Source organism: Sinocyclocheilus anshuiensis, unplaced genomic scaffold (assembly GCF_001515605.1).
Source record: "Sinocyclocheilus anshuiensis isolate Anshui unplaced genomic scaffold, SAMN03320099.WGS_v1.1 scaffold984, whole genome shotgun sequence".
NCBI classification, from domain to species: domain Eukaryota; kingdom Metazoa; phylum Chordata; class Actinopteri; order Cypriniformes; family Cyprinidae; genus Sinocyclocheilus; species Sinocyclocheilus anshuiensis.
This window is the reverse complement of record NW_015552616.1, coordinates 65,069-91,985: the sequence shown is the minus strand read 5'-3', so window position 1 is coordinate 91,985 and position 26,917 is coordinate 65,069. Positions and strand designations below refer to the sequence as shown.

Here is a 26,917-nt window from a genome sequence, read left to right as displayed (position 1 = left end):
TATATATATATATATATATATATATATATATACAGTATACACACATATATATATTTCGCTAATGTTCTGCTCACGCTCACCGGTAAACCAAATCCCGCACAGATCACGCTCTGACATAAAATTTCTCCGGTAGGCCTAATTTTGATTTTGTTTTTTCCCTGTTCATAATGAAATTCTTGAATAAATATCTCAATTAAAGCAGTAGTCCGATAAGTAACGGTTATGTTTCAGGGTGATGTTCAGCTTGTACTTTTTAAAAATAATTTTAATTTAAATGTATTAAATTAAAATTATTAATTTAAAAACGTGTCTTGTTTTTGAAGCCACTTGGTGAAAGCCACTCAATAACTGAAAAAGTATATTTGATTTTCATTAGGCCTACTTTATTTCCATGAAAATACAGCTTCAGTTATTGTGCAACAGAAAATTCAAAACACGCACACAAGATGAAATGCACATACAATAGTTTGTTTGCACATGACGTCACTGATGACGTGCGACTGTGTATGAGAAATAGCAATAGTGCTGCTTGTGTTAGCAATCACCACTAAAAATCTGTGTTTATAGGTTACATAAAACGGCTTCAGAGCTGAAGTCATTTAGCGAAGTCAATACTCGGTTACGTGTGTGATGTTTTTAAAGGCAGCCCTAACTCATGTTATCATCACAGTGTGAGATGAGGATTAGTGTGGACCACTTCTCCTCTAACAGGTTTTCTTGGTATAAAGCATTTAGATGGAAACAGACTGCAAAGGAAGGGGGTGATCTGTGTGTGTGTGTTTGTGGTGTGTGTGTGTGTGTCTGTGTGAGGGAGAGAGACGTTTGACAGAATCTAATAAAGCCAGCCAGCAGAACTGTTCAACTCTACAGCTGCAGCTACAGTAATTACAAAACACTGCACCTGGCAATCAGACTCTCTCTCTCTCTCTCTTGCTATTTCCTTGCCCCTCTCTCTCTCTCTAGTCTCTTTTTGCAGAGCTGCCGTAAAATCCAGAGTGAAGAGAAAATGCCACTGAGGTCAAGGTGTGTAATGAAGCATTCTGATAGTGTGAATGGTTATTAAGTGCTGGGAGAACGCACTCAGTTTCCCCAGTTTGGCCTCTACGGGGGGAAAAAAGCCCTCTTCTATGGCAGAGGCAGGAAAGTGTGCAAACTGAAGGTCATTCGGTGGCCCAGGAACAAGCCTCTGGAAATTGAGTTTGATGTAGTTGTTAACTGACTGTTGGTAGAGGCTGGAAAAGTTGTTGATAGACTAAGCATCTTTTGTTAATTTATTGCTTTTGCACAACAGATGTTTAGGTTTGTTAACTGACTGGCGATAGAGGCTTATAAAACTGTTTATAGATTAAGTAATAGTTTTTCTTTTATATAAAAGATGTTTAGAATTTTTATCAGAGTGTTGGTAGGTTGGTAGTAGCAACAGTATAAGCTTTTAATGCCCGGGAGGAGCGAAGCCGGATAATGCTCGTGTGTGCAAATGATTAATATAAGATAATAATATATGAAGACATTAATAAAGAAATATATAAATAGATACAGGGTGACACAGTCAGAATTCACTGAATGCTATACGCCACACATAGACACAATGTAAATAAGATTATTTGCAGTTCTGAGAGCTTCATATCATGGAATCGTGAGATTGCGATAAATTGAAGTGAGTGACAGCTTTTTAGTGATATTTGAAAGTGCTATTTGCTGGCTTTCTAGGCTATAATCAATTCAGAATTTTAATAAAAGTTCTGTTTTACGTGCTGCTAACAGGACTTCCAGCGTTTTTCAGTCAAATTCTTGACTTTTTCCCCCTTATGAACAACACATTTTCGTACACGATAAAAGCTCCTTGTGGTTTCTCGGTTTGGTCGATTTGAGCATCCATAAACAACGCAAAACACAGGCATTTTGAGTTTCTGCTAGTGATTTCTATGGAGAAAAATCACTTCCTGCCCTCCAGCTGCATTTCGCGCGTCATCAGAATCACGTGATTGCAAACCACCTATTTCACAAAATACACCTTGCTTATCAGGCCCATGAAAAGCACACACAAGATGAAATGCACTTAAAGAATTATTTAGTGGCGTTAATAAAAGAAACACATTTTCTAAAATTAAAATAGACCAAAACTGCGGGGAAATGCAGTCTATTAAAACGTCTGTCAATCTTTACAGGATTTTAGAATGTACTTTTAGAAACATTAGACAAACTATTGCTTAGCCTATTCCACAGATTCTCGAACTAGCAAATTACCAAAGGGCATTTTGGGTTGAGCGAGTGGCGCGGAGCGTATTGAGCGAGCGAAGCGGAATCTTCAGAAAGGCACTCTCCGCTCCGAAGGAAATATGACCGCTACGCTCCCACTCCACTCCGCTCACATGCTCTGGCACACACACACACACACACATATACATATACTATGTGTTTGTGTGTGTATATGTATATATACGTTTATGACACACACATATACATATACTTATTACTATACTAAGCATTTTTTAAATAATTCCAATGTTTATGAGACAATGGGTAAAGCTATGGTCACCTTCGTCAAATCTAAATTTCCCAGCCAAGTATGGATCCGCTCTAGAATGCGCACTCATAACGCGTATGTTTGTTTATTTTTAACTTGGATGTTTATGATGCTTCAATTAGCGAGCTATGGCCTGCCTCATCGAAGGCAACCTTGCCAAGCAGATGTGTATCTGCTCAAACACGCACGGATAACGCAAGCGCACGAGCGAGCAAGTCCGATCCAATCGTTGCACTTCACAGCAATTTGTCACAGGCTCGAAGAGCTCTTTCCAAGTTGCGCTCCTGAATTAAAAGACTCCTGAGAGAATGTCACATGTGTAGAGGGGGGAGCAGATGCGACAGATGGGCTCCAAGAGTCTCTCTCTCTCCGCCTGCTCTCAAAAGCCACAGTAAAATATTGAGCCATTAGGGCCTTTTGTCAGAGTGAATCAGGTGTGATGGGGTGGGGGGTTGAGAAAGCAGAGGATTGAAGCTCAACTCCTGAACTCAGAGGCACAAAGGCACAACTGCCAAAAATCCTGCTCGTGCACACACAAACACACAGACGGCAGCTGTAGGGAAAACTCAGATACAAGTCACTCACTCCCTGCCTCCCTGACTTATTCTCACTCTCTCATGTTTTTCTCTCTCTCTTTCGCTCTCTCCCTCTCTCTCAAATCCTTCACTCCAAACAAGCTATGCGTTTACACGGTGCATTGTGTTTAATGTTCCAAACGCCAAATCTAAGAGGCTTGAACGCCGTCTCTGAAATCTCTCCCATGGCATGCATAAATTCCCACTAAATTAGAATATAAAAGACGTGCAGAATGAAATCTGTTTGCCACAGCGCATGTATATGTATTTTGTGCTTCTGAAAGGTCACATTCAGGCTTGGTGCATTCCAGCAACATGCAATTATTCACTCCCTAACAGGATAGAAGCCACAGTTTTATTGTTTAGTCGCCCAATATTTTGGTTTACATTTTTCTAAGCCTGCGTCTTGGTTTTATTTTCTGCAGTATTTAACATTATTTTGAGACAAAAGTTCAGGGTATAAATACGGGCAAATGACTGTCTTCAAATGTATCATGCAAATGCAGTGATTCCCAAAAATAAATGTCAAATCCGAGTTTAGAGATTTTAAAATAAAAAAAATAAAAAACAAAGAATTAAAACAGATGAGTTAGCAGAGAAAACAGAAATAATGCACGCATGCATTGTTATGCTCACAGTAGCACCATTCTGTTATGAACATGTTATGCGCTATCAAGGTGACTAAGACAAAGATTTCAAACTAAACTGTTTCCATAGCACCCCAGAATGCTTTAAAACATCCAAATGGGTTTAAAGAGTCAACAATCAAAGTAAATTGCAGCATGCAGGCTTTTAAAAGAAAAAGTCGCATTGTTCTCTTCTTTCTGAACAAAGTTTAGGAGCATGAAACTGAAAAGAGATGGCTGGAGCATGTGGGTGAGAAAGAGAGGGATGGAGGAAGATATGAAATGAAAGGTCATGGGGAAGCAGGATAGCGGCAGAGAGCAAGCTTGTTATCTGTTTCAGGGGTAGAGAGGGCTTGGCTGAGCAAAGCTCAAAGGAGCAAGGTCAGTCCTCCAGTAAAAGGGAGAAAATGAAAGTCAGAAAGTTCTGCTGTAGCTGTAAAAAGTGCATTATTTGATGTGTGTCAAATTTAGACCAGGTCAGAAATACCTATTTAAACTCTGTCCTATGCAAATATTCGCTGATCGTTCCGAAGAGACTGATAGAATTATTACTAATAATTAAAAAAATTGGACCTATTAAACACAAGTTTTAACATTTGACATTGCTAATGTTCACACAGTGCAAATATAGGAATGCACAATATAAAAATAGTTTGATACCAGTAAAACCAATAGGTATTTTCAAACTATCTTGCATCCAATTTTACCATTTATTTTAAATATATACAGAAAAAATTAAAACATTAAAAACTAAAATCAACTGTTTTGATGTTACAAGTGATTTTAAGCATTACAACATTGTAATGTATAGTATGAAAAATGGAAAATTGTCATTTTGAGATTTGTTAAAGATTACAAGTGCATTTTGGCCTTTGGTAATCTAAATAATTTACAGGAAGCAAATATATACAATTAAATATCCAATAATAACAGATATGGATTAAATGAAAAATATCTAATATCGGCCAATAACTAATATGGTACTGATGCATTGTGCATCCCTGTTTGGGATTTGTAACCATATTTTGTGACAGTTGTGACTCTAAAATCATCCTTGAACAAATGAAACATATCACAATATACCATCCCAATCTGTAAAGTTGCTTTGAAACTATGTGTATAGTGACAAGATACAAAAGCAAAAAAGATGGCAACTTACATGACACCAGAAAGACTTACCACAGTTTAATCAAACCCAAACTAAAAGCAACAGCTATGATGGGATGACAGCAAATAGATCTAAAACACTTAGATGGCACACAGCTCAAATCTTCATCTCTGTGGGTCCTACAAATGTAAGAAAGTCAGTTTGGTTATACAACATGATTGTCATTCTCATTTATATCTGAACTGTGTCTAAGTAGCAGTGTTTACCACTATAAAACAGGACTAAAAACTGAATTTTGTGTGAATGCAGCCATTGATGGGAAAGAAACAAGGAACGTTAATGACAAAGAAACAAGAGAAAACATCACCAATGTGTTTGGAGTATAGTAATTTGCTCTTGTCGTGTAGAAAGGGGGAGCTTTGGTCCACAAAGCCAGTAAAATCTCCTTCATTCACACTCAATCTGTGGCGATTGCCATCCGCCTGCTTCTTCATAAACAAAGGGATTGGCAGTCTGTGCAAACCATGGGCAACCTGGCACTGTGAGGGAAGCGCCCAGGAGTGGGACAGAAAGCAGCCTCCATCACATCAATGTCTAAAATCCTACTCACTCCTGATACAAAATAATTAGCAGAGATGGCACCTCCGCCCCAAGCGCAAGACTCCGAGCCACCAGGGTGCAGGAGATTGCGAAAGACTTAAAAGAGCTCCCTTTGACACCCAGGGTGGTGCGGTCAGCCTGTTTGGACCACTGCGACAGATCAAACGGAGAAGAAGGTGGGGTGAAAGTCACTTTTTTGCCCGCTTTCTTCTTGCAGTTGCGCTTTCTATTTATCGTAGCGGAACACGGCATGCATCTCTGCTTGATTCTCTGCAGCATGTGATAATTTTAATTAAGTCTGGACCCCTAAACTGAAGTCAGTTGGCCTTTCTTCTCCTGACGCATCACGCTGTGAGTGATTTAGTCTTTGTTTGGGTGCCCTTAACGTTGGCACTTCAAACAGACACGCGCCATGCAGTTTGCCTTTTTTTTTTTCATGTGTTAGTTGTGTTTATAGCCGAACAAAATTAAACACTGGGCCGAAGGCCGAATACCGAACACGGTTTTTTGCATTTTTTCCCCCATGTAGGCCTATTTTTCACCATTGCATAAATTAAATAGCCAAAATGTGCTTTTTACGGTTTTGTCCTGTTTTTCAAATAAAAAATCAATTACAAAAAAACTATTTAAAAATATTTACTTAACACTGAACATTTTTTTAACATTCTAGCAGACATTATACCAACAAAGCACAATTTAACTTAAAATTAATAAGTTAGTAAAATAATATTTTTTGGCCATTTTTGAGACTTGAATCAGGCATGCATTTTTTTACTGTACAAATAAAGGCAGCCTTGCTGATCAGAAAATAATTATTTTAAAACATTAGAATATATTACAGATCCCAATTTGAACACTATGTGTGAATGTTATAATAAATGTATTAATAGAGCTGTTGTAGGGTAATTATTATTATCATTATTATTGTCTTACTTTAAATTTTATTTTAGAGAACAACAGTAAAATTACAATACTAACATTTATAAATGTTGATGGAGTTGTTGCTTTTTCTCGGCTTTTATTTTGGCAGAAACCCACAGGAAGATCTCAGTGCTTCTTTTTGTTGACAACAGCATGCAGATTTATGATTCTCATTACGAATTTGGGAAGATGTTTGTCGCACGTATCACATTGTCACATGCCTTTAAAAGAATTCACAAAAATGTGACTGAGCAACTGACGAGTACGACAGTTTTAGTGCAGATTTTCCTCGCGCTTTGGACTTTGAACCCTGGCGCCGCGAGCTTGTGCAGTGCTGTCAGAATACATGCAATTCGTGCGTGCATTAGAAAATATAACATTCTGCAGTTTATTTACTAATCGTTTGAGGCCATTTCGCGATTCCAATCATCATACAGTAGTCTAACCACCAGCATCAGCCACCTCTTCTTCTCATCGGAGACATGTGATGCAGCACTAAACAGTCTCTCGCTGTCGGTGCTTTGTGCTTGTAATGATTTCTGCATCTTTCTCTGATAGTTTTAAATACTTTCACACTGCCGACATGTTTGCTGCAGTAGTGCGTGCCTCTATTTGATCACGTTAGTCATTGTTCGGTACATGTTATTCAGCCTTTTCTCTTATTCCGGTTCCCTTAATTTCGGTTGCCGAACATTCGGTGCATCCCTATTATTTTTTGGCCACTTTCTACGACTGAAAGAAACCAAGGAAATGTAGTTGAAATAGGATGGTCGCAACAAGCCAGAATCAAACTTAACCATTACACCATTTCTTCAACATTAATTTAGCAATTCGTCCAACAGACACCCTGAAAAGCGTGTTTTGATGCTATTTGCAATATGTGGCCATTCAGAGGAAATGTTGGAAGGCCAGACATACAGGACAATTTGAAAACGCTCTGGGGTCCCTGAGCGGTCTCGACAGCAATTTGTCAGAAATGCAGATTGAACATCTGCGCGTGTGGCTGCTGTTTGGACGCTGGGGAAGCAGTGTGTTGTCATTAAGGCGGGTGACGAGGGCACCGGGCCCAGACCCCTTCCTCGCCAGCCCCCGGCCCACCCTCCCACCAGCTGTTTGGAAGGATGGATGTCAACCACCTGCTGTGGAGAGAAATTAGAGCGCTTGTACCAGTCTTCTTTTTAATCATTGAAATCATTCACTCCCTCATTGTGAAGTTCAGCTCCCGAGGCAACGGCACCAGCAGACTGGTCGACTCCTCATCTACGTCGAGATGAAACTGACAAGCTGTCTTTTCAAAAGAATCCCTGTGACATTTCGAATTGCCGCTTCCCCCCACGGCGTTGATAAAAGACTGTAGGGAGGGCCTGAAATACGCAGCAAAACTTATTCGCAGACAGCGAAAACAATTACAAGATCTATCTCTCCTTTAATCCATTTCAAGGTGACATTTAATGCCAAGTTATTCTTGTTGGAAACCTTCAGGGGATGATAAATCAGTCAGCAAAATATAATTCATTTTAATGGATTGCGAGTGTTTTTATTTTCATAAGTCAAATCTAAAAAGGATCACTGCCTGGGAAGGAAGCCAGCGTATAGGGGAGGAGGGCAGTGGGTGCTCAGGATCCGTGCTGGAGTGGCTTGCCTAAGGAAGTATAATTTCCTGAAGTCTGGTATATATCGGTCATTGCAAATGTGTTTGTCATTAGAGTATGGAGGGATATGCCCAAACTCGCTCTAGCGCATGTGGCATGGCTATCCAATTAGAATCTGACAAAAAAGCTTTATTTATGATTCAGAGGCGTAAAGATTTACTTCAAATCACTGCAGAAGGTACATTTTCTTGTTTAACTAAATACAGGGAATGTATGCATTACTTGGATGCACAAAAGCTCTTCATTTCTCCACTGCTATTCTCCATGCCATCTCAGTTGCATCTTCATGTAATTCGTGAGGGACTACTTAACCTTGGCCACTTGCTACACCACTCCACGGGATCCATCTCCAGTGACAATAAACCCACAACCCTCACGGTGCATATTCAACCTTACTGTGCTCTTCAATGACGCATTATTGTGCCCAACACGGGCCCGTGGAGTGCAACGGTGTGAGAGTTCATTAAAAAACAAAAACTAAGAAAGCAGGCAGGTAATGCATTGGCATTTGAGTTAATTAGCGCTGCAGCCTGGAGAGTCCTTCACCGCTTCTTTGCATGCTCGCCTCAAACGGCACAAACAGTCATGAAGAGCTCGCTAAAGCGCACACAAATACGTATGTGATGCATGCGGCGAATATATTTATCAATCCAATCTGCTTCATCTATTTATCCTTCTCGCCTCCCCCACCTCTATCTCTGCATCTACAGAAGCAACATAGCAGAACCCCACAGTTGTTGACACTCATCTGAGAGGACATGCCCTTTAAGAGAGGCTGAGTCTCTGAGCGAAATCTGTCTAATTATGTGTGGATGAGGCCGTTTCTTCTGTCTTATGCGTCTCTTTTTCTATCTCTCCCTCACACCACGTTGGCACCGGTCCACTGGAGCCCCTACGCAGCGCTAGCGTACGTTATACAGCCATTCTTCGCTGTGTAAGCCCGGTAATTGTATATGATGTCCAATACCTTTGAGGCTTCATTAAAGCTTTGCATCAAGCTGCGGGGAGAAAAAAAAAACAAGCCGTACCTTCTAGTGAGCATAAGGTGGAAGGAGAGTGGGGGACAGAAACAAAGCCATTTAAAGCTTTCAAAGCATTTTGAGTGGGAGAGGTAGTTATCCCAATGGGACATTGTTTTATGTGTTTTTTCCTACGTTACTTGTGCACGACGTCTAACAGTGTGTTAGCGTTCAGCGGCCCTGTGCCAAATAAGCACCCATGCTGTCAGCCCAATCAGATTTTGGAGGGACGCTGAGGAGAGACAACTCTAGTTATAATTTCTCTCTCATCGCCGTGTCTTTCTCTCGAGCTCACACTGACTGTTTTCACGCTGAGCATTTAAATGTTCTCGTTTCTTTGCATCCGCCTCTTTGAGCTGATGAGAGACGCACGAGCGTATCAATCTTCTCTGCCGAAGGAGAAATTTAAAAAATAATCACCAAAAAGCGCCTCTCAAAGTTCACAACGGACCACGGTCTGAATTACGCTGAGATAATCCTGTTTTCCAACTGTCACGTTTGAGAGTGAAAGGAAGCTGTCACTCATAACCTGCTTTTGCTTCCGTGCTCCTGGACAGCTTTGTGGAATATCAGCCCGGTGCAGACTTCCTGTGAGCTAACGGCGCAACGGGACACACCGGTGCCTCTCTCTCTAAGAACCGGCCTGGCAGGTGGAGGCTTATTTGAGGCCACATCTTGGAAGCTTGAAGATCACAGAAGCCCCCCTGAGTCAAAAGTTATTACCACTCCAAGGCTATCTCCACAGGTGAACGGGTGGTGCCAGTAGGGGGATTGGAAATGTCATGGTCTCTATAGAAATGGGTACCTTTTTTTCCCGGTTAAATCCTAATAGAGCACAGAGCTGATTTAATTGGTGCACTCTATGCCTAGGGAGTGGTGGAAAAGATCGCAATCGGCCGGCACGGCTTCAGGCACAGTGGGACCGGCCAAAGCTGATCTGATAGTGCCACTCGTTGCAGAAGGTTGAGCTGAAGCCAAAGCAGATCTTTTGACCAAAAAAAACATAGAAATGTGGGCAATCCAAGAGAAGCGTTTTACCTGAAACGTTTCTTCCATCTTTCCCTTCAACCTAAAATAGCCTGCGGTTGGAGGCTTGCTATATCTCAGAGATTTGCTCATGTTAGAGGGGTCCGAAAATCCTTCTCAATCTCCTTAAAAATATCTGGCCCTTTAAACAGATGTGACCGGACCCAGAGGCGTATCTATCCACACATAACTCAGTTCAAAGGCAACCAAGGCAATCTGTGCTTACAAAGAGACCTTGTTGGGAGATATATCTGGTTTATATGCATAAACGTAAAACGACTGCACACTAGGCATGGGACGATAACCGGTTTCAAGGTATACCGTGGTTTGGAAAAGTCAAGGTTTCAAAACCACTAAAATATTTCATTATACCGTTCCTGCGGTATGCACGTTTTTTTTTACGTGTCATCAAAGACGGAAAGTGCAGGACTCCCTCAGTTGTGTGCAGCGAAGAGCATAACGAGTCACACGACCCCTCCCCCTCCAGTTGGTGCGAGGCTGCGAGCAGTCAGTGAGAGTCGCCTGTGTGTGGGATGGCCAAAGGAGGTGAATCCCTGGAACTTTTTCCCCCGTCGAAAAAGATGAAGTCTGCCGTATGGGAATTTTTCGGGTAACGTAAACTAACCATGCTCCGTACACACTGGTGTTCCGTACAGATGACGTTTTAGCGCCAATCGCTAAATAAATACTTCCAGGTCGTACATAAACTACATATCTGTGTCATCTTCATTTCTCCCTCTTTCACCCCTGATTAAGACAGAGACCCACTCGCCGTTTGTTTCAGTGTTGAAATAAATACTATTTGACTTGCTACCGAGGCCGATAACATGGCTAATTAACTAGCTAACGTCAACTAATTTGCTCCCTCACGTTAACGTTACTTCACAGAGCGAGGAATAGCAGACTAAAGTACTACGTTTCTGCGATTTAGTACAATAATTAAATTTAGCTGGTATCACGTCTATACTTTTAAGCCTCCTGCCATTGTTTACATCTGTTCAAAATCACGACATTTAAAAAAAACAAACAAACTGCTGGCTCTCAGGTGTCTTTGCCACTGTTTGAGTGTTGTATGGAGAAAGACTGTGTTTTTTTTTTTTTTACAGAAAATAATTTATTTATGTTCTGATTATTGTTGAGCTGCAGGTTTAGGCCCACTTAAGTGACTGCACTTAATTTAATTATTTATATTAATTATTTAGCCTGTCATGTTTATAGAGTGTTCCAAAATGTTCTCTGTTTCTTAAAAAAAAAATGTAGTGTTCAGTGGGGAAAAAAATTGTTTTTTACCCAGACATTTCAAAATAACATATTTTAGAGCTGTAATCACAATGCCGTGAAACCGTGATTTTTTTTTATCTAAGGTTATCATACCGTCAGAATCTCATACCGGCCCATGCCTACTGCACACTCATTCAATACTAAAACAATCTTATTACAGACAATATGCTAACGGTGTAACGCTATTTGCAAATCTTAAGCTTAAACACATCTTAATCAAAACCCAAACACTAATTAGATATAGCTTAAACATGTTATCCCCAACATAAAGCTTCACCATAGCTCAAATATGCACTTAAAAGTTAGCAAACCATCTGCCACAGATAATCTAAATCCATAAAACACACTTTCGTTTTAAGGGTCACAGATAAAGTCAGTCTGTATGACGCAACATGGCGTCGCCACAGCTCTGACGACATCTACAAGACCTTGATTCCAGCTTTCATGCCCTCTAAATCATCTTAGAGCACAGGGACTTTGACGAGGAAAAAGCAATTAACAGAGAGTGATTAGAGTGATTAAGTTAGCCAAATGTGGTCAAGCTCTTTCCATTGGACGACGTGATTTCAAGATGGCTAGGTAAATAATGCCATCAAAGACGAAAACTAGTGTTCTGATGGGTATAAGGTAAAAGCACAGGGGCCTTCTGGTGCATACAAGGCAGCTAAACTAAGGCCAATCCATCACCGCAAGGTTATAAATGATGTACTCTGGGGAGGTCCTGAACAACAAGATGTACTGCCGAACTACAGACTTAAGGAGACGAGAAGGAAAAGAGCAGAATCAAAATGGAAATCATTGCCAAGAAGCAGTTTAACTTCCAATTCCCCTGTGGGCGTTTTAAAATCATCCCCCTTGACTCCTAGAAACACAGCCAATACTTAGAGCAAACAAAGGTCGGGGAGAGTGTTAAATCATTTGTCTCATTTTTCTTTCAAACAGTCCCGCTAAGCTACATCTTGGTGCCTGTGCTTTAGAGCCCGTAACCGTGAGAGAGTCGCTGGGTTGAAAGCTTCTGAGCCGCCCCGACAACTGAGGGGAAATCTTCTGGGTAACCTGCGTTTATTTTTCCTTCAGCAAAATGTTTTAAAGATCATTTACACACCAACTGTTAGAAGACAGGTCCCTAGTGCATTCTGCCATGAAATAATATATTTTAAGCTTTTTTTACGTATAAAAGCTTACCATGGTATTCATGCACAATTAGAACACCTTAAACGTCAGGGAGGTTGAGAAAGAGGGCGAGGAGACCAGGGGGACAAATTTTGGCAGGTTAGCAACAGGCTGTTCACCCCTACTGGCAGATGCTGTAATTACATCATTCTGATGGGAAAAAAAATGTTAATATGAAGGACAAGGAGTACCACTTAACATTAAAATGAAGGACTCAATCATTAATTTATTCATTCCTGAAAGTTAATCTATAATTCACTATTCTAAATAACAAACAGATATGTTTTAAATGGTCTAGTACTGGATTAAATTGCTATTGTTCACTGCTACATGTGACTAATTCATATACATAATACATCATTTCTATACACACACACACACACACACACACACACACACACATTATGCTATTTTGAAAAATAATACACAATTATTTAATCATGCATTCTGATTAAATAAAACTGGAACAACATAGACTTCCTTGGAGAGGAGCTTTGAAATGTGAGGTGACATTTTGATAAAAAACATTTTGGATGTGTGTCCAGCCAAAGAAAAACAGAATGAAAGAAGGATAGAGATCAATCTCAAGGCGCGTGAGAGCATACAGAGGCGGAAAGAGAGCGAGGTCTGGGCTAGCGACCTCAGCCCTGCCCAAAATCAATTGTGTTTTCAATCTTCACAAGAAGATTTGGTTTCACTGGTTAACACAAGCGCTGTGAAAGCCATTTTGAGACCTTGTTAAAGACTCAGTGGCGAAACAAATACAGGTGTGGGTTCGGATCGCCAAGGATGAGAGGAGGGAGGGAGAAGGGAGGACGGGAGCAGAGGGAGGGAGGAGGAGAGAGAGCGCACCATCTTAAAACTAATCCCAGTCAGTTCAAAAGCTGCTTCTTTTCCTCACCTTCTCTTTTCATCCCTCACTAGCTCCTCATTTGTTTTCTCCCTTCACTCCAGAGGGCACTGGAGAGCGGGGAGCCCGTGATTGAGTATTTCAGCCGCCCTTAAGAATTTCTACCTTTTGTTAGTGACTTCCCACTTGTGCGAGGCCACTGATGTGTGGAGAACATTTAAGGGCTACAGGCTCCATAGAAGTCCGCAGGGATTTACTGCTAACCCTCACAGTGAATAGAGGACACTTCCCTGGCCAGTCTTACAGAGGAAAGCAGACCAAAGGGCCTTTTGATAAGAAATAACACATCTCTGCCCAGACAATGAAGTTCCTGCTAAGACATTAAACGAAAATAAACCATGAAATGCTCACAAAGCTGAAGCAGCACACTCTGAAAATACTCCACACTAAATCAAGGAAGTGGAAATTCACTGAACACAACCGTTACATATAGCATAAGCAACGTTGTGGTGTTAAATATTATCCCTTTTTCATACAGTCCATAGAGGCTTTTGCTAATCTTTATTATTTGCTTATGCACAGTCACTTTAACCTTTTGATCCAATTCAATTCATTTATACAGTGCTTTTAACAACGGAGATTGTCTTAAAGCAGCTTTACACAGCGTCAGGTATAAACCCTGAGATGATGATGCTAAAGGCCAACGGCGAGGAAAAACACCCTGAGCGTACAGGAACTAACCTTGAGAGGAAGACGATGCCTCTTTAAGACAACTTTGGACGGCCGCCATTACTCTCACTGCTGAACCGCTGTCATGTTTCCACAGTCTCACCGTGTACATGAGAAAAATGCATCTGAAACAAACTCTTCACACCGAATTCACAAACACCTCTTGTTAAACAAGCTTATCAAATCATACTTTAAGGGCTCAGTGCACTGTTTTTATTACCCAAGCCTGAGGTAAATCGAATGCCGTTATTAAATGTTAGCGGTTCACCAGGTATGCTAAATTAACTAACAGTGAGTGTTCAGAATGCAGTCATTACAGGCAGCCCACTGTCCTCACTGAATATTGAAGCTAAGAGAAAGACAAAATTGTGACATTTCATTACAGAAACATGACAATACACAGTTTGTCACCAAACTGATGATTACGGTTTAGTTCATCCAGCCTTCAATGTGGGCTGGTCAGTGAGTCATGAGTCAAAACTACCACAGAGAAAATGAAAACGTACTCTATGTCAAGAATAGAGAGCAAGATGCTCTGTGGAGAAAATTATGCTTTGTGAAGAATGAACATTGATTTTCAAAATCAACCAGATGATTTTCTGTTGGATACCTCGCTTTTAAACACAACATGAAACCAAAATTGACCTTATTTACATTCTAAATAAATTTCCCTGGTCTTACTATTAATAACTACTTTAAATCAAAATGTGATAATTTTCTCGGCTTCTTGTGGCAGAGCACTGGCTTGGAAACAACTCTCAGGCCTAATGAAACTAAAGCCTGGCCACAGCAGCACAGCGAACACTAAAGTGAGAGAGGTAGAGAGAGAGGGAGTGGGGAGGGTGGTAATGAAGTAAACAGGAGTTGTTTCAACTTAGCAGAATAAGTGCACTTTGTTTGGAGATCTACTCCAAGCCGATTACAATAAACCTATTACTAAGCATAAGCCACCCTATGTAATTAGGACACATGAAGGTTTATGCGGGGAGCGAGGCAGCCTTTTATGTTCTCATCATGTAGAATGTACAAAATATCTTGCCGAGATTTATAATCAAACCATGCCAAGTCTGTTGTCTATACACACATAAATTGTTTCAGAGAAAACAAGTGAAATTATTTAGGCATGCCTTCTTCTAAATGTAAAAAGGCAACATGCCACATTAGCATGAAATAACTGTATGCTAATGAAAAGTGGATCTAACTTAAAGAGCCTTTGTGGAAAAGCTTTTAAAATCTTAATTCTGCAGTGTTGCGCAATAAATGCCCCTTAGTGCTGCTTAAGTGTGTGTGTGTGTGTGTGTGTGTGTGTGTGTGTGTGTGTGTGTGTGTGTGTGTGTGTGTGTGTGTGTGTGTGTGTGTGTGTGTGTGTGTGTGTGTGTGTGTGTGTGTGTGTGTGTGTGTGTGTGTGTGTGTGTGTGTGTGTGTGTGTGTGTGTGTGTGTGTGTGTGTGTGTGTGTGTGTGTGTGTGTGTGTGTGCGTAAGTGTGCAAGCTGTCATAGCACAGAAAAAGTGCTCAGGAAGAACACAGCTTCTAAGGAGACAGATCTTGTGACCCTGCTGCCCCATGCCACCTGCTCTCCTCCCAGGATCCTCGTTCTCTCACTACCCACTGCTCGCCAGGAGACACTGTTAATTGGCCTACACACACGGCCCCACGCACACACACACACAAACCTCCGGGGATCAGCTCAACTGACACCACAGTGTGGCAAAACCTCCAGGTGGGCGAACTTGCAGAGTCATCAAGAGTTTGCAGCAAATCCAACCTTCTGACAACTCGCTTTGAAGGCTCGTTTCGTCTTTACTCACAAGTGTGCATTCAACGGACGGTCAATTTGTAATTTTCTTGTCTTGAGAGACAGACATTTCATTAGACTGCGTGTTTGCTTCGCAACTTATAAACAACGAGACACTGAGCGCTGAGGTCTTTAGCGTTATTGGATCACGCTGCCCATTCAAAATAACGATCTACAGCTTTATGTAAGGACGGCAGACAAGTACGGCTCAATAAACCAGGCTGTGGTAAGACTAATATAGTCTTGTGACCTAAGAAGCTACAAATCCTCCACCGTTCCTTTAATCACAATGATTTAGCGGTTGTCTACTGCCAGCGCTGGCGCTGGTGAAAACACCCCCAGGGCAAGACGTACAGCACAGGGCAAGTAAAACATCTGCATAATTGAGCCCTTCAATCAAGTCAAGTGTGTGTTAGGTCCACTCAGACACAGCTGATTACAAACAAATGGAGCTAGGTATTTATACAGAGTCTGAAATAGAGAGAGACATCGAACTTACTCAAAGTCATATCGCACAGCAAACAGAAAAGTTCATCTGGGCCATACAAATATACAGGTTGACTATCAATCTTCTGCATGTGTATGGTAGATATTAGGCTTACAAAACATGTCAGATAAAAATTTAGATTTTCAGATACTTTTTCAGATTTTACAGATACTGATTCATAAAAGCCAAAGTCTTTTACTCTATGCCTGTACTCAGTTTATACACGATAATAACAAATGACTCTTATGTTATTCAGTAATTTTTAGTGACTCAAAACCATACAACATACAACACAAAACAAATTACTCTTATGAGTCGGTTCTTTTCATTTAAAAATGTTATCGGTTTGAATCAGTCTGAAATAGGCCCTACTGCCCTGTATAAATTACAGCATTAGTAGAAAAAGATGTTATTTCTATATTGAAGAATATGTTAGCTAAATGGGCAAAAATATACCCAAATGAATCAAATCAAATTGAATTAAAATGGGAATCAAATCAAAAATCAAAAGCTTATGTATAAGAATTAGAGATGCACCGATCGATCGGCCAGGGATCGGAATCGGACGATTTTCCTCATGATCTCACTTCTTTCCGATTCAGAGCCGATCCGTTTTGTTACCAGCGGCACAGGCAATAACGTCAGCCGCGCATTCTCGCTCTCTTCTCTCCGACGACCCCTTCTCTCTCTCACACACGTCTCATTTGCTCCGGTTAAATGCTTGTATTGCGCATTATTTTAGTCATTCCCGCAAGTTTCGCGCTTACACCAAAAGCGCGCGCACCAGAAATGATCAATATTAGTGGAGCGCACAAGCTCAGTCTCAAACAGCTTGTGAGCCACAAATACCAAAATTAGTGGCTAACTGCGCTAAAACGTTAGAATACATACAAAATTATGTCAAAATGCCCATCTTGGCAAGTATCCAGTTAAACACAGTCAGTTTTGGAACGTTAAATAGTTGAGAAAGAGAACGCATGGTGTGTAACATGGGCCTGTTTACACCTGGTCACTTCATGCGTTTTTTTCTGATCGGACAGCTATCTGATCGTGAAAAGACCAGGTGGCATTCCAGACGAAACTGGACAAGTGTAAATGCATCTGGTTGTTGAAACCACATATGTAAATTTTACTCCTCCCAAAATGATAAAATAATAAATGTGTGAGCGTGTTATAGGCTATATGACATTAGTCAGACTGCGCTAATGCAACACACATCGCTACGGACGAGTAGCTGAGTATCTCTTCAGCAAGCCGACGTGCAAACTGCTGCGAATGAAACTGAAAGTAAGACGCAGACGGTCAACACACAATCATTTTCATTAAAAGTAGTAAGACAAACTTATCTTTCCAGTGCTGATGCCACGCGCTCTCCTATTGTGGTCTTTGATCTTGAAATGAGCTGATGATTAATAAAATGCAGCACTTATCTGAACTCCGTTTAAATATAGTGCGGTAATTGAAGATCGGATTTATATCCGTTTTGCGACGACACATTTATGTGGCCAAATGTAAATGGAACCATTTGAACAAATCAGATCACTAAAAACACATTAAGTGACCAGGCGTAAACAGGCCCTTACAGATGGAGAAAACTAAGTCTTTTTCAAATTTCTTACTGAATATCCTGTTTCACTCTGAAATAAAATGTTACATCATGGAAGTGACATGGGTTACAGATGGACAGAGCTTTAATGTATATACACCTATATCTTTACTTCTCATGTCTGTTCTTAGAATGATCTGTTGTGCCTCATAGTCATAACCTGCTCTTTATAGTTTGATGAAATGTCATTTTACCTAACACACGCACAGACACAGTTCTCAGATTACCATTACTTCTTTGTGCAAAGAGAGTTTTTGCCGTGACTATTCCTGTCAGTCAGGGGTTTAGTAATGGGTTGATGATCCTCATGAGTGAATCTCACGAACCCTGTCAAGAACATGCCTGCATCATATTTCCCCTCAAAATCAAAAGAAAGAAAAATGAAGCCTATTTTTGTGGCAGTTAAGATGCTTAACGGTCCTAAAATGGGCTTAATTTTCTCTAGGCAAAGTGTAATTGTTCCTTAAATGCTTTTTATGTAAATGATGTCCCTTGATTTAGTGCGTACTTTCTCTTTGACACTGTCGGAACATTGAGTCAGTTTACATACGATAATGAGGGCGACGGCCAAGACTTGACATCGCGTTGGTTTCATACTGATTACTTTGTCACATAATATTTGTTTTCGTCATGACTTACTTCGTTTAAAAGTAGACATGTTAAGCTTTCTATAGACATATCTCTCATGTGTGTGTGTCAAATATTCGCTGAGTTTCAGTTCATTTTAGTGACGCGTTTCAAACAGATATGCGCGGAGAATGAGACGGCTAAAAGCACACCCTGTATATTTTCTTTATTTTGCAAAAGCACAATGTTTTGTTGATATTGTGAGTGTACACAAATAAAAGTAGACCCTTTACAGATTGAAATGCTGTATTACTCTTATATGTACGATCAAGTATGAAGGAGCATTTTAGTTCTTTTCGCTGTCAACATTCAAATCTGCAAAAAGTTCCGCCGCCGGAACTGTCGACCCCAGGGGGTTAATATCTATCCATAAAGTCAGAAACGAACACATCATTGGTTAAGTAAATATTCAGACCGATTACACACGGCAGCTTTAAGCAAAAGGTCCAGGACCTACTACATCCAGTGGACGACAGAGACCAAGCAAACACTGGTCTTTCATCTCCAAATGGCCACATCTCAAACGGCCTGTTTGAAAGTCTTGAAAGGGTCTCTTGAGGGACAGCGTTTCTCATCATATGCAAACATCTCTCCATGAAATTAGCCAAAGGGAAAAAGGAAAATGAGATCTTACCTTGCCAAACTGTTCAAAATACTGCTTCACATCTTCAACTACTGTGTTAGCTGATAATCCGCCTACAAATATTTTCTTTGTTCTTGTGACCATCTGGAAGAGAAGAGAAGAAGACAAGAGATCAGGCCCATGTGAAAGCACTTCAGAGGACTTCAAACGTACAGGAGACAAAGAGGAAGCTCAGAACTGGAAAAGAGGGAATTGGGAGATGACCGGTTGTGGGTTTTGTGTCCCACGGGGAGATTGAAGAGGAGGTACTGTGTGATTTGTTGAGTATGTTAGAGTGTGCTTGGGGAACGGGTAGGGCTGGACAATAATTCAATATCAATATTTATCGCGATATTTACGAGGCTTTTTTAATAGTGTTCATATCGATATCGGAATTATATCGTATCGACCGAAATTAAGAAATATATCGTGATATAAATGTTTGCCATATCGTCCAGCCCTAGGACCGGGTAACACCTAGCTTGTGATGCCTGACGTTGCTTGCGTTACCTGCCCTTTCTTTTGCAACATTACAGACTTGACACTTTTTGGTTTCACACTAACGCAAACACCTTAGCTGCGAATGGTGTTTTTCTTGTGTTGCGAAGACCCAACACGCAATCCCCCAGTCCATTTAAGAAAATTGGAATAGGAATGTTTCAGAGGACAGTTCTCGGAAAAAGCATGCCTAGTGTGCTGCACGGAATAGATCTTTAAAATACACTCTAATTGAGTTACAAACAAAAGGTGTCAGAAAGTTGGAAGTCTCCGAGCCGGGCGGGATCTCAAACCGGTGAGAACAGACAGTAGTAGAGGTCGCAGTCATGCAACCAGGCCCATTTTTCAAAACACAATTAACTCTCCCTGCTGGAGAGATGTATGGAGCTCCGAAACCCGACTTCTCTTCATGCAGCAACGTTAATTGTGCAGAGAGCTGGTGCACTGAGATCAAATAGCCCACCTATCATATAGGGCAATGATAACGGCTAACAAGAGAGCTCCTCAGGCAATGTTAAGCCCTTTCTGAAGTTAACAAAGAGAAGAAAGTTGTCAAATTCCCGCTTCTGTTAGACCCGTGTGGATTTCTATTAAATGTGTACTTATTGTCAGAGCTGTGATGCAGCAGGTGATCCCTACGTGTTATGGAGCTCATGCCGGAGACAAAGGTTAAAATCTGACCAACATTTTGGATATAGATATAGGATGAATATATATATATATAGACAGACAGGCAGACAGACAATTCTTCAATTTTACGGAACACTGCTAGTCAAGCTGGTTAGAGCTGGTAAACTACCTTAGATCAGCCAAAAACCAGCTAAAATGTTTAAAAACTACCTGAAGCTAGCATCACCTTGTTTTTCCAGCAGCGATGAACTAATTTCCTTAATGCCTCAATCTATAAAAATAGCCAAAAAAGGTGCACTTACTGACAATGAGAGAAAATAAGCTTCATTTAGCAAACCCCCGGTATTTCCCAGAGTGGAGTAGACGGCGAAAGAATTAAGCAACCCTGAGCATTTATTTCGACTTCTTTCACATCCATCATACACAATCTTGGCAACAGACACACTCAGCCCTCATCTCAGCTGGCTGTTTCCCAAACCCTCTCCGAAGCACTTTCGCTCTCATCTGCACCCCACCATGGTTAATCTATCTGTCTTTTCCCCTGTCGTTTTGTGCAGGCCCGAGCCACCCAACATGTCAGTGGAGAGTTAAGTTTTTAGTGGCATCTTTATGTCCTCTGACAGCACCAGCTCCTGGCTGATGGGATTCCTCAGGCTCTGGAACAACGCAATTACTCTGTCCATTTCTCTCCATGGTGACAAGAGACAACAGCAGGCCTTTGCTCTTTCCGTGCTCCCTTTCTCGCACACCTCTCTTGGGATTCAACGAGCAGATATGCTTCGCAAACACGTTGTGCTGCTAGCTCGGCTAACCCATTAGAATTCAGAGTGCTGGCTTGGACGCAATAATGACCTAGACGATGACAGGAAGCATGTCCGTTGCGCTGTTTTGATTCTTTTGGTTTCGTGACCCTGAAGGCTTGAAAGAAATAATCATTAAAAACAGACAACAGGCTACCAAACGTGCAATTTGATTAGCCTCCGCTTAGATAGAAAAAGCAGATAGCCTGCCAGACAACCCTTTATTATGGGACTTGTCCTTCATGAGCGTCTCTAGCTTGTCCTTGTTTCTCTTTGCTGCTGTTGACATGGCAGCTTTCCGAACACAGTATTGTAAGATATTCATGGGAATATTGTGCAAGTCATGAGGGAGAGGTACCAAGCTAACCTCAATGGGTATAAACTAAGAGATGTTGGGTACAAATATCTTCGGCTCACCCTGAACCGCGTGTTCCAGTGAGAGGAACGTTCCCCCAACTTTGCACTCGCTGTTGAGAGATTTGCAGATTCAACTCTCACACCTCCATCCGCAGCCTCTCATTACACTTGCAAATTTGAAAACACTCTTTGTCAGACATTATGGAGTGGGGGGGACATCAACATATTTGAGATGAGAAAAGATGTTTCAGACAAATTAGAACGGTGAAAAAAAAAGTAATGAGGTGCGAGTATATTCTAGGGAAAAAATGGAAAGAAATGGACCTTGCGGAGAGATGGGAAAACGTCTGGCGAAGTGATGACATATCGGAGAAACTTTTGCTATCGCAGGACCTTAAAAATTCAACCGTGAAAATCTATGAATATGAAAGAGCACGTCTTGCAGGAGAGCTGAGATATAAGAATGCAGCGGCACTAGGTGTGATAGAGTATAAGCAGTGTGTTTAGAGATACTGCGTGTATAAAATTTATGCAGAGCAGCTGAGTTTGTTGCTCTTAGTCGGCTGCTGATGTTGCTGTTTCAGGCCCTGTCATCTTCCACCAGCATTGCTTGATGCGACTCGGCATGCCTAGATAACATTTCTTGCCTTCCTCTAGTGAGGGGGAATGTCAGCTGCCAGAATGTTTCTAGATGCAAGTTGTGCTGCAGGTTTCTACCAGTGTGGAGACAAGTGCAGGCGATCAGAGGTGATGACTACGTGAGCCTCCGCTAGATGTTTGCAGACTAATGCGCACACAGTATATTGGAATTTTCAAAAAAGGTTTACATGGATTAAATTGATAATATGGACAAATAAATAATAGTACAGCAAATTTTGCAGTTTATTGTGATTATAACAAAAATTTAATGATAAAGTTTAGTGCTTTCAATCGCGATTAATCTCATCCAAAATAAAAGTTTTTGTTTACATAATATATGTGTATACGGTGTATGTTTATTTTGTATATATAAATACACACACATACAGTATATATTTTGAAAAGGTTTTACATCTATTTACAGTAATATTTCTATTAATATAATTGATATTATATATAAATATTTTTAAAAAAATCTTAAATATATTTATGCATTTGTGTGTATTTATATATAAATATGCACAGTGCACACACGTCATGTAAAAAAAAGAAAGAAGAAAGAAAGAAAGTTGTATAATATAATAAAATAAAAAAAGCTATTTTTGTTACTCCTCGCCTTGAGAAAGATAACTTAAATATTTCAAAGTTAAATTTACTATGGGCAATAAAATAAAGACACATTTCAAGGACAACGAGGCTTGTCTGAATTTTGCTGATACTTAAAAGAGCAAGACTATCAGGAAGGCTTCAATTTGGACTCGAAATAAGACAGACACAATTTTATGTGCTCCACAAAGAGAGGAATTGGGAAGCAAATTAGATTTTTTCTAATGTTTTATAATACATAGCAAAGAGGAAGATGTTTTTCTTCCAGAGGAAAGAGTCTCTCGCACTCTGTTGAAGATGAGAGGGGGAATGCAGGAGGTAGTAGTGACAGCAAAGTTCACCATTAATCTGCGGCGAAATAAAATGGATCGAGACGTATCCTGCAGCCTAAATTGGAGGAATGTGATAGGAGTGACAATTTAATATTGCATCTACTCTCCTTTGGGCACAAATGGATCTAATTAAGATCTTTCATTAGATGTGGCACATCCAAACCCTCCCTGAAAACATGGATCCTTATCAGAGCGCAGGACAATCGCAGGGATACAGACATTGCAAATCAAGTTATATTCCGACAGAGAGGAGGGGGGCGAGGGGGAGAGAGCCGTTTGACAGATGACTTGATGGAGGTTACGTGGAGTTTAACAAAGAACAGAAACCGAGGAACGGAGATGGGTGATCAAGCTCCTCTTAAAACACCTGTCGTGCTTCCTGCAGAGAGTTCCCCTTCCCAGGATTCTCCTCTCAGGGATCGAACAGTCTGCAGAGAGGCCCATGCTGCGTTTTTATTTGTTTACTCGGGGTCTCTGATGAACTGTGTAGTGGTCTCTTGCCGTTGATTGGGGTTGACTAACATTGGTCCTCACTCACAATAAGCCCCTAAGCCCCAGCCAAACGATGCTCTTGTTGTGACAAGGAGTCTTTTTTTAATCAGTCCTCTTTGCCTGGCTGGATGTCCCCTGATTAGAGTGAGATAATGAGACCCCCCTCCTCATCCTTCTCCTTCTTCTCCTCCTCCTCCCTCCCAGGCCTCTTCATCATCTCAAATCACATATTCATCACTGATTGCTGTCTCCTTGTCCTTCCACCGAATCACACACTCCAGGCAAACAGGCTTGCAGACCGATTCCAAGCCGGCCGGAAATGGTGACAACTAGGTGGGTCTCGTTTAACGTGAGGCGTCGACACTTCCTTGACTGACAGAATCCAGTGCACTTGCGACATTCTATTCAGCTGCATCTAAATTTAGGCCGCCAAGCTCCAATTTGTACACAATTTTGCAGTGTGGAATTTTAATGTCGACATTCAAATGTACTGGGCCAAACAGCTCCTGCCTCTGCGCCTGCAGCTAACCCTGATTGACAGGCGAGGCAGCGGCTTCACCAAAAGCTGAGAATAACTGATTAGTGACGTTGGCAAAAACTGTGGATGCACAGCCCCCCTTCCCTGCCCCAAAACCCATCAGACAAGACTTATTTGATGCAATATCAAACACTCTTCTTTTCTTTCTGTGAGTGTATCAAGGGCAAAAATAAGAGATTTATCTACCGAGTATGTCTATATATTCACTCAAAAATGCATACATAACATCCCAAATTAGTGGGATTTGTTACGGCAAGCATTGCTAATACTGATGTGCATACATGGGATTTGAGATTTGAACAAACCTCTAATCTCAAAGAGAAAAGAGTTAATTAAAAAATCTGTCATTTACACTACTTCCAACCTTCATCAGAAACCTGTATGACTTTCATTCCTCTGTGAAACACCAACAAAAAAAGACCGATCTCTAGTGTATATTTATAGAGGCCTAACTGATAACCACAATGCCATTACACTGAGTAGATGAGTGGGGTAAAGATGCTTACTGCAAATGGCAGGTGACAGCCCAAAGCGGGGCTCCTTCAAGCTTACAGCAGCCTTCTCCACACTGACAGCAGGTTGGCTGCCAAAGACTGAGCCAAACGGCCTTTTGCTGACCCCCGAGGCCACGTAAATGAGTCTCTGGCTCTCTCAATGGAAGATCCCTCCCAAGCAACTTAGTGGAGCCCAAGGCAGTTCAAGCACAAGCATCAGACAAGGGCTGAATGGGGATGAGCAGGTTAATGACTCGTCATTCTGTTTGGGGCAATTAAGGATCTTCGTGCCAAAATTATAACCATAAATAAAATTCATGGTAGCCTAATCAATTAGCTTAATATTAATACAAACCTTTAGCCATTTCTATAAAACTACACGGAGCACGCTCTGAAAATCTGAAGATTAAAGGGGCTATAAAATTTCTTTTAGTGAAAAAAATAAGCACAAGACAGTTCAAGCCAATCCAAACCTCCAAGGTTGTAAAGGCTGTGCTGACTATGAAAGTCTCAAGCTATCTACGGAAGTGGCATGAAAAATCAAAAGATATCTGTGAAATCCTCCTATCCTAAACTGCTGAGCTGACACACTTAAGAGCTCTTTATATCTGAATTTCATAACACTATGGGGGGAAAGGGGAAACTACTGCCCCCTGTGATTGCTTTAAGCATTCATTAAATTCAATATTGATTTTAGCATCTAAATTGGTCATTCACAGGGTCTTTCGTGAATCACTGCAGCAATTTTGGAGCACTTGAGTGTGTCAAATGAGATACTGTAGCTTTAAGAGTGTCCAGTAGGAGCACTCTAAATCCTCAGCACTGATTTCACAATGCTACAAAATACCCAGGTCACCTGACTGCAGCCTTGCCAAAGCTGGCTCAAGTGAACAGTGGGAGTGCTGATGACCAGGTCAGATGTGCATAACGGTCCCATGACACACAATTAATATTAATCAATATATATATATATATATATATATATATATATATACACACACACACATACATATACTACCCCTCTAATGAAGATCAAGACCTGTAAAAGCATTCTGCTCGACTGGGAAAACCTGACATACAACCCTTTATTCCAGACAATATCAAAGGTCATTCAGTGTCAGTCACCAATGTGCCTATAGGCAATTAAAAAAAATAGTTATTCACACCAAAAAAGTGCTTATCAGTGCAAAAATTGCTGTTGGTGGTTGCTAAAGTGTTCTGAGTAGTTCTTGTTGCTATGCAGTTGCTAGGGCATTGCTAAATGATAGCTATTCAAACATATATTTCCTGACTCCCTCCTTCCAGTCTAGGGTGAAAAAAAGTCCACTAGGCAAACACTACTATTAAAAAGTTTGGGGGCAGTCAGATTTTTACATTTATTTATTTATTTTTATTATTTGTTTGATCAAAAATACAGTAAAAGCAGTAAAACTGTGAATTATTATTACAATTTAAAATACCTGTTTCCTATTCCAATATATTTTACATTTATTTCTGTAAAGGCAAAGCTGAATTTTCAGCAGCAACTTCAGTGAGATAAATATCTTTACTGGTCACTTTTGAGCAACTAAATGCATCCTTGCTGGATAAAAGTATTAATTTAAATCTTAGTGACCCCAAACCTTTGAAAGGCACTGTATTCTAAAATTATATTTCTAAAAAGCCTCTTCATTCAGCAGGCCAGTATATAAATCATGAGCATGTGTATCATCTTTTACCCAATGATGGCAAAATAAACTGTTTTTTGGTGCTAACCTCCGCATCGTGCCTTTGTAATTTCAAACTGCACTAATACCAATATTCCTCAATGACAAACTGTAGCAATACCCCCTCCATGGCTTTATCTTAATGATCTGATATGCTTTACACTCAAACCCAGAGTCGATAGATTATTGTACAGTTATGAAGATAGATCGCGGCCACTCACAGCTCCTTATAGGACCCAGGAGATGGCTAGGCTGATACACCTCCCGGTCTCCGTTCAAGCGAACTCACGCTGAATATCAATGAGCTTTCAGCCTTGATAAACAGTCTGCAGAATGGAAAAATATTTTCACATTAAGGATGGAGGGGTGAAAGAAGGAATGAGAGAAAAAATTGAGCGCTTGCCCCTCAAAGCGGTTCTGAAAAATTAATATGCTAATTAATTGCTTGCTTGGGGCGAAATCTTCGAAACTTTAGCAAGGGAGTTATAAACACTTAACAAATTACTTACACCATTACGCTGGAAGCTGTATACATTTTTAAAGCGACTGTACGTTTTCCTTTCCTTTCCTTTCAGTTTTCACAATAGATCTGGCTTTTTT

At 40.7% G+C, this 26,917-nt stretch overlaps 1 protein-coding gene across 4 annotated transcripts in view; it reads right to left on the bottom strand.

Annotated features, from left to right (window-relative positions):
• The window catches only part of LOC107666187 (RNA-binding protein Musashi homolog 2), a 197,718-nt gene extending 178,373 nt beyond the window's left edge, over positions 1-19,345 (bottom strand). For all 4 annotated transcript variants that reach the window (XM_016457380.1, XM_016457381.1, XM_016457383.1 and 1 more), the window contains exon 1: positions 19,238-19,345. In XM_016457380.1, the coding sequence (XP_016312866.1) occupies positions 19,238-19,330 (93 nt within the window). In that variant the 5' untranslated portion in view covers positions 19,331-19,345. The remainder of the gene's footprint in view (positions 1-19,237) is intronic.
• Between the last annotated feature and the right edge of the window lie 7,572 nt (positions 19,346-26,917).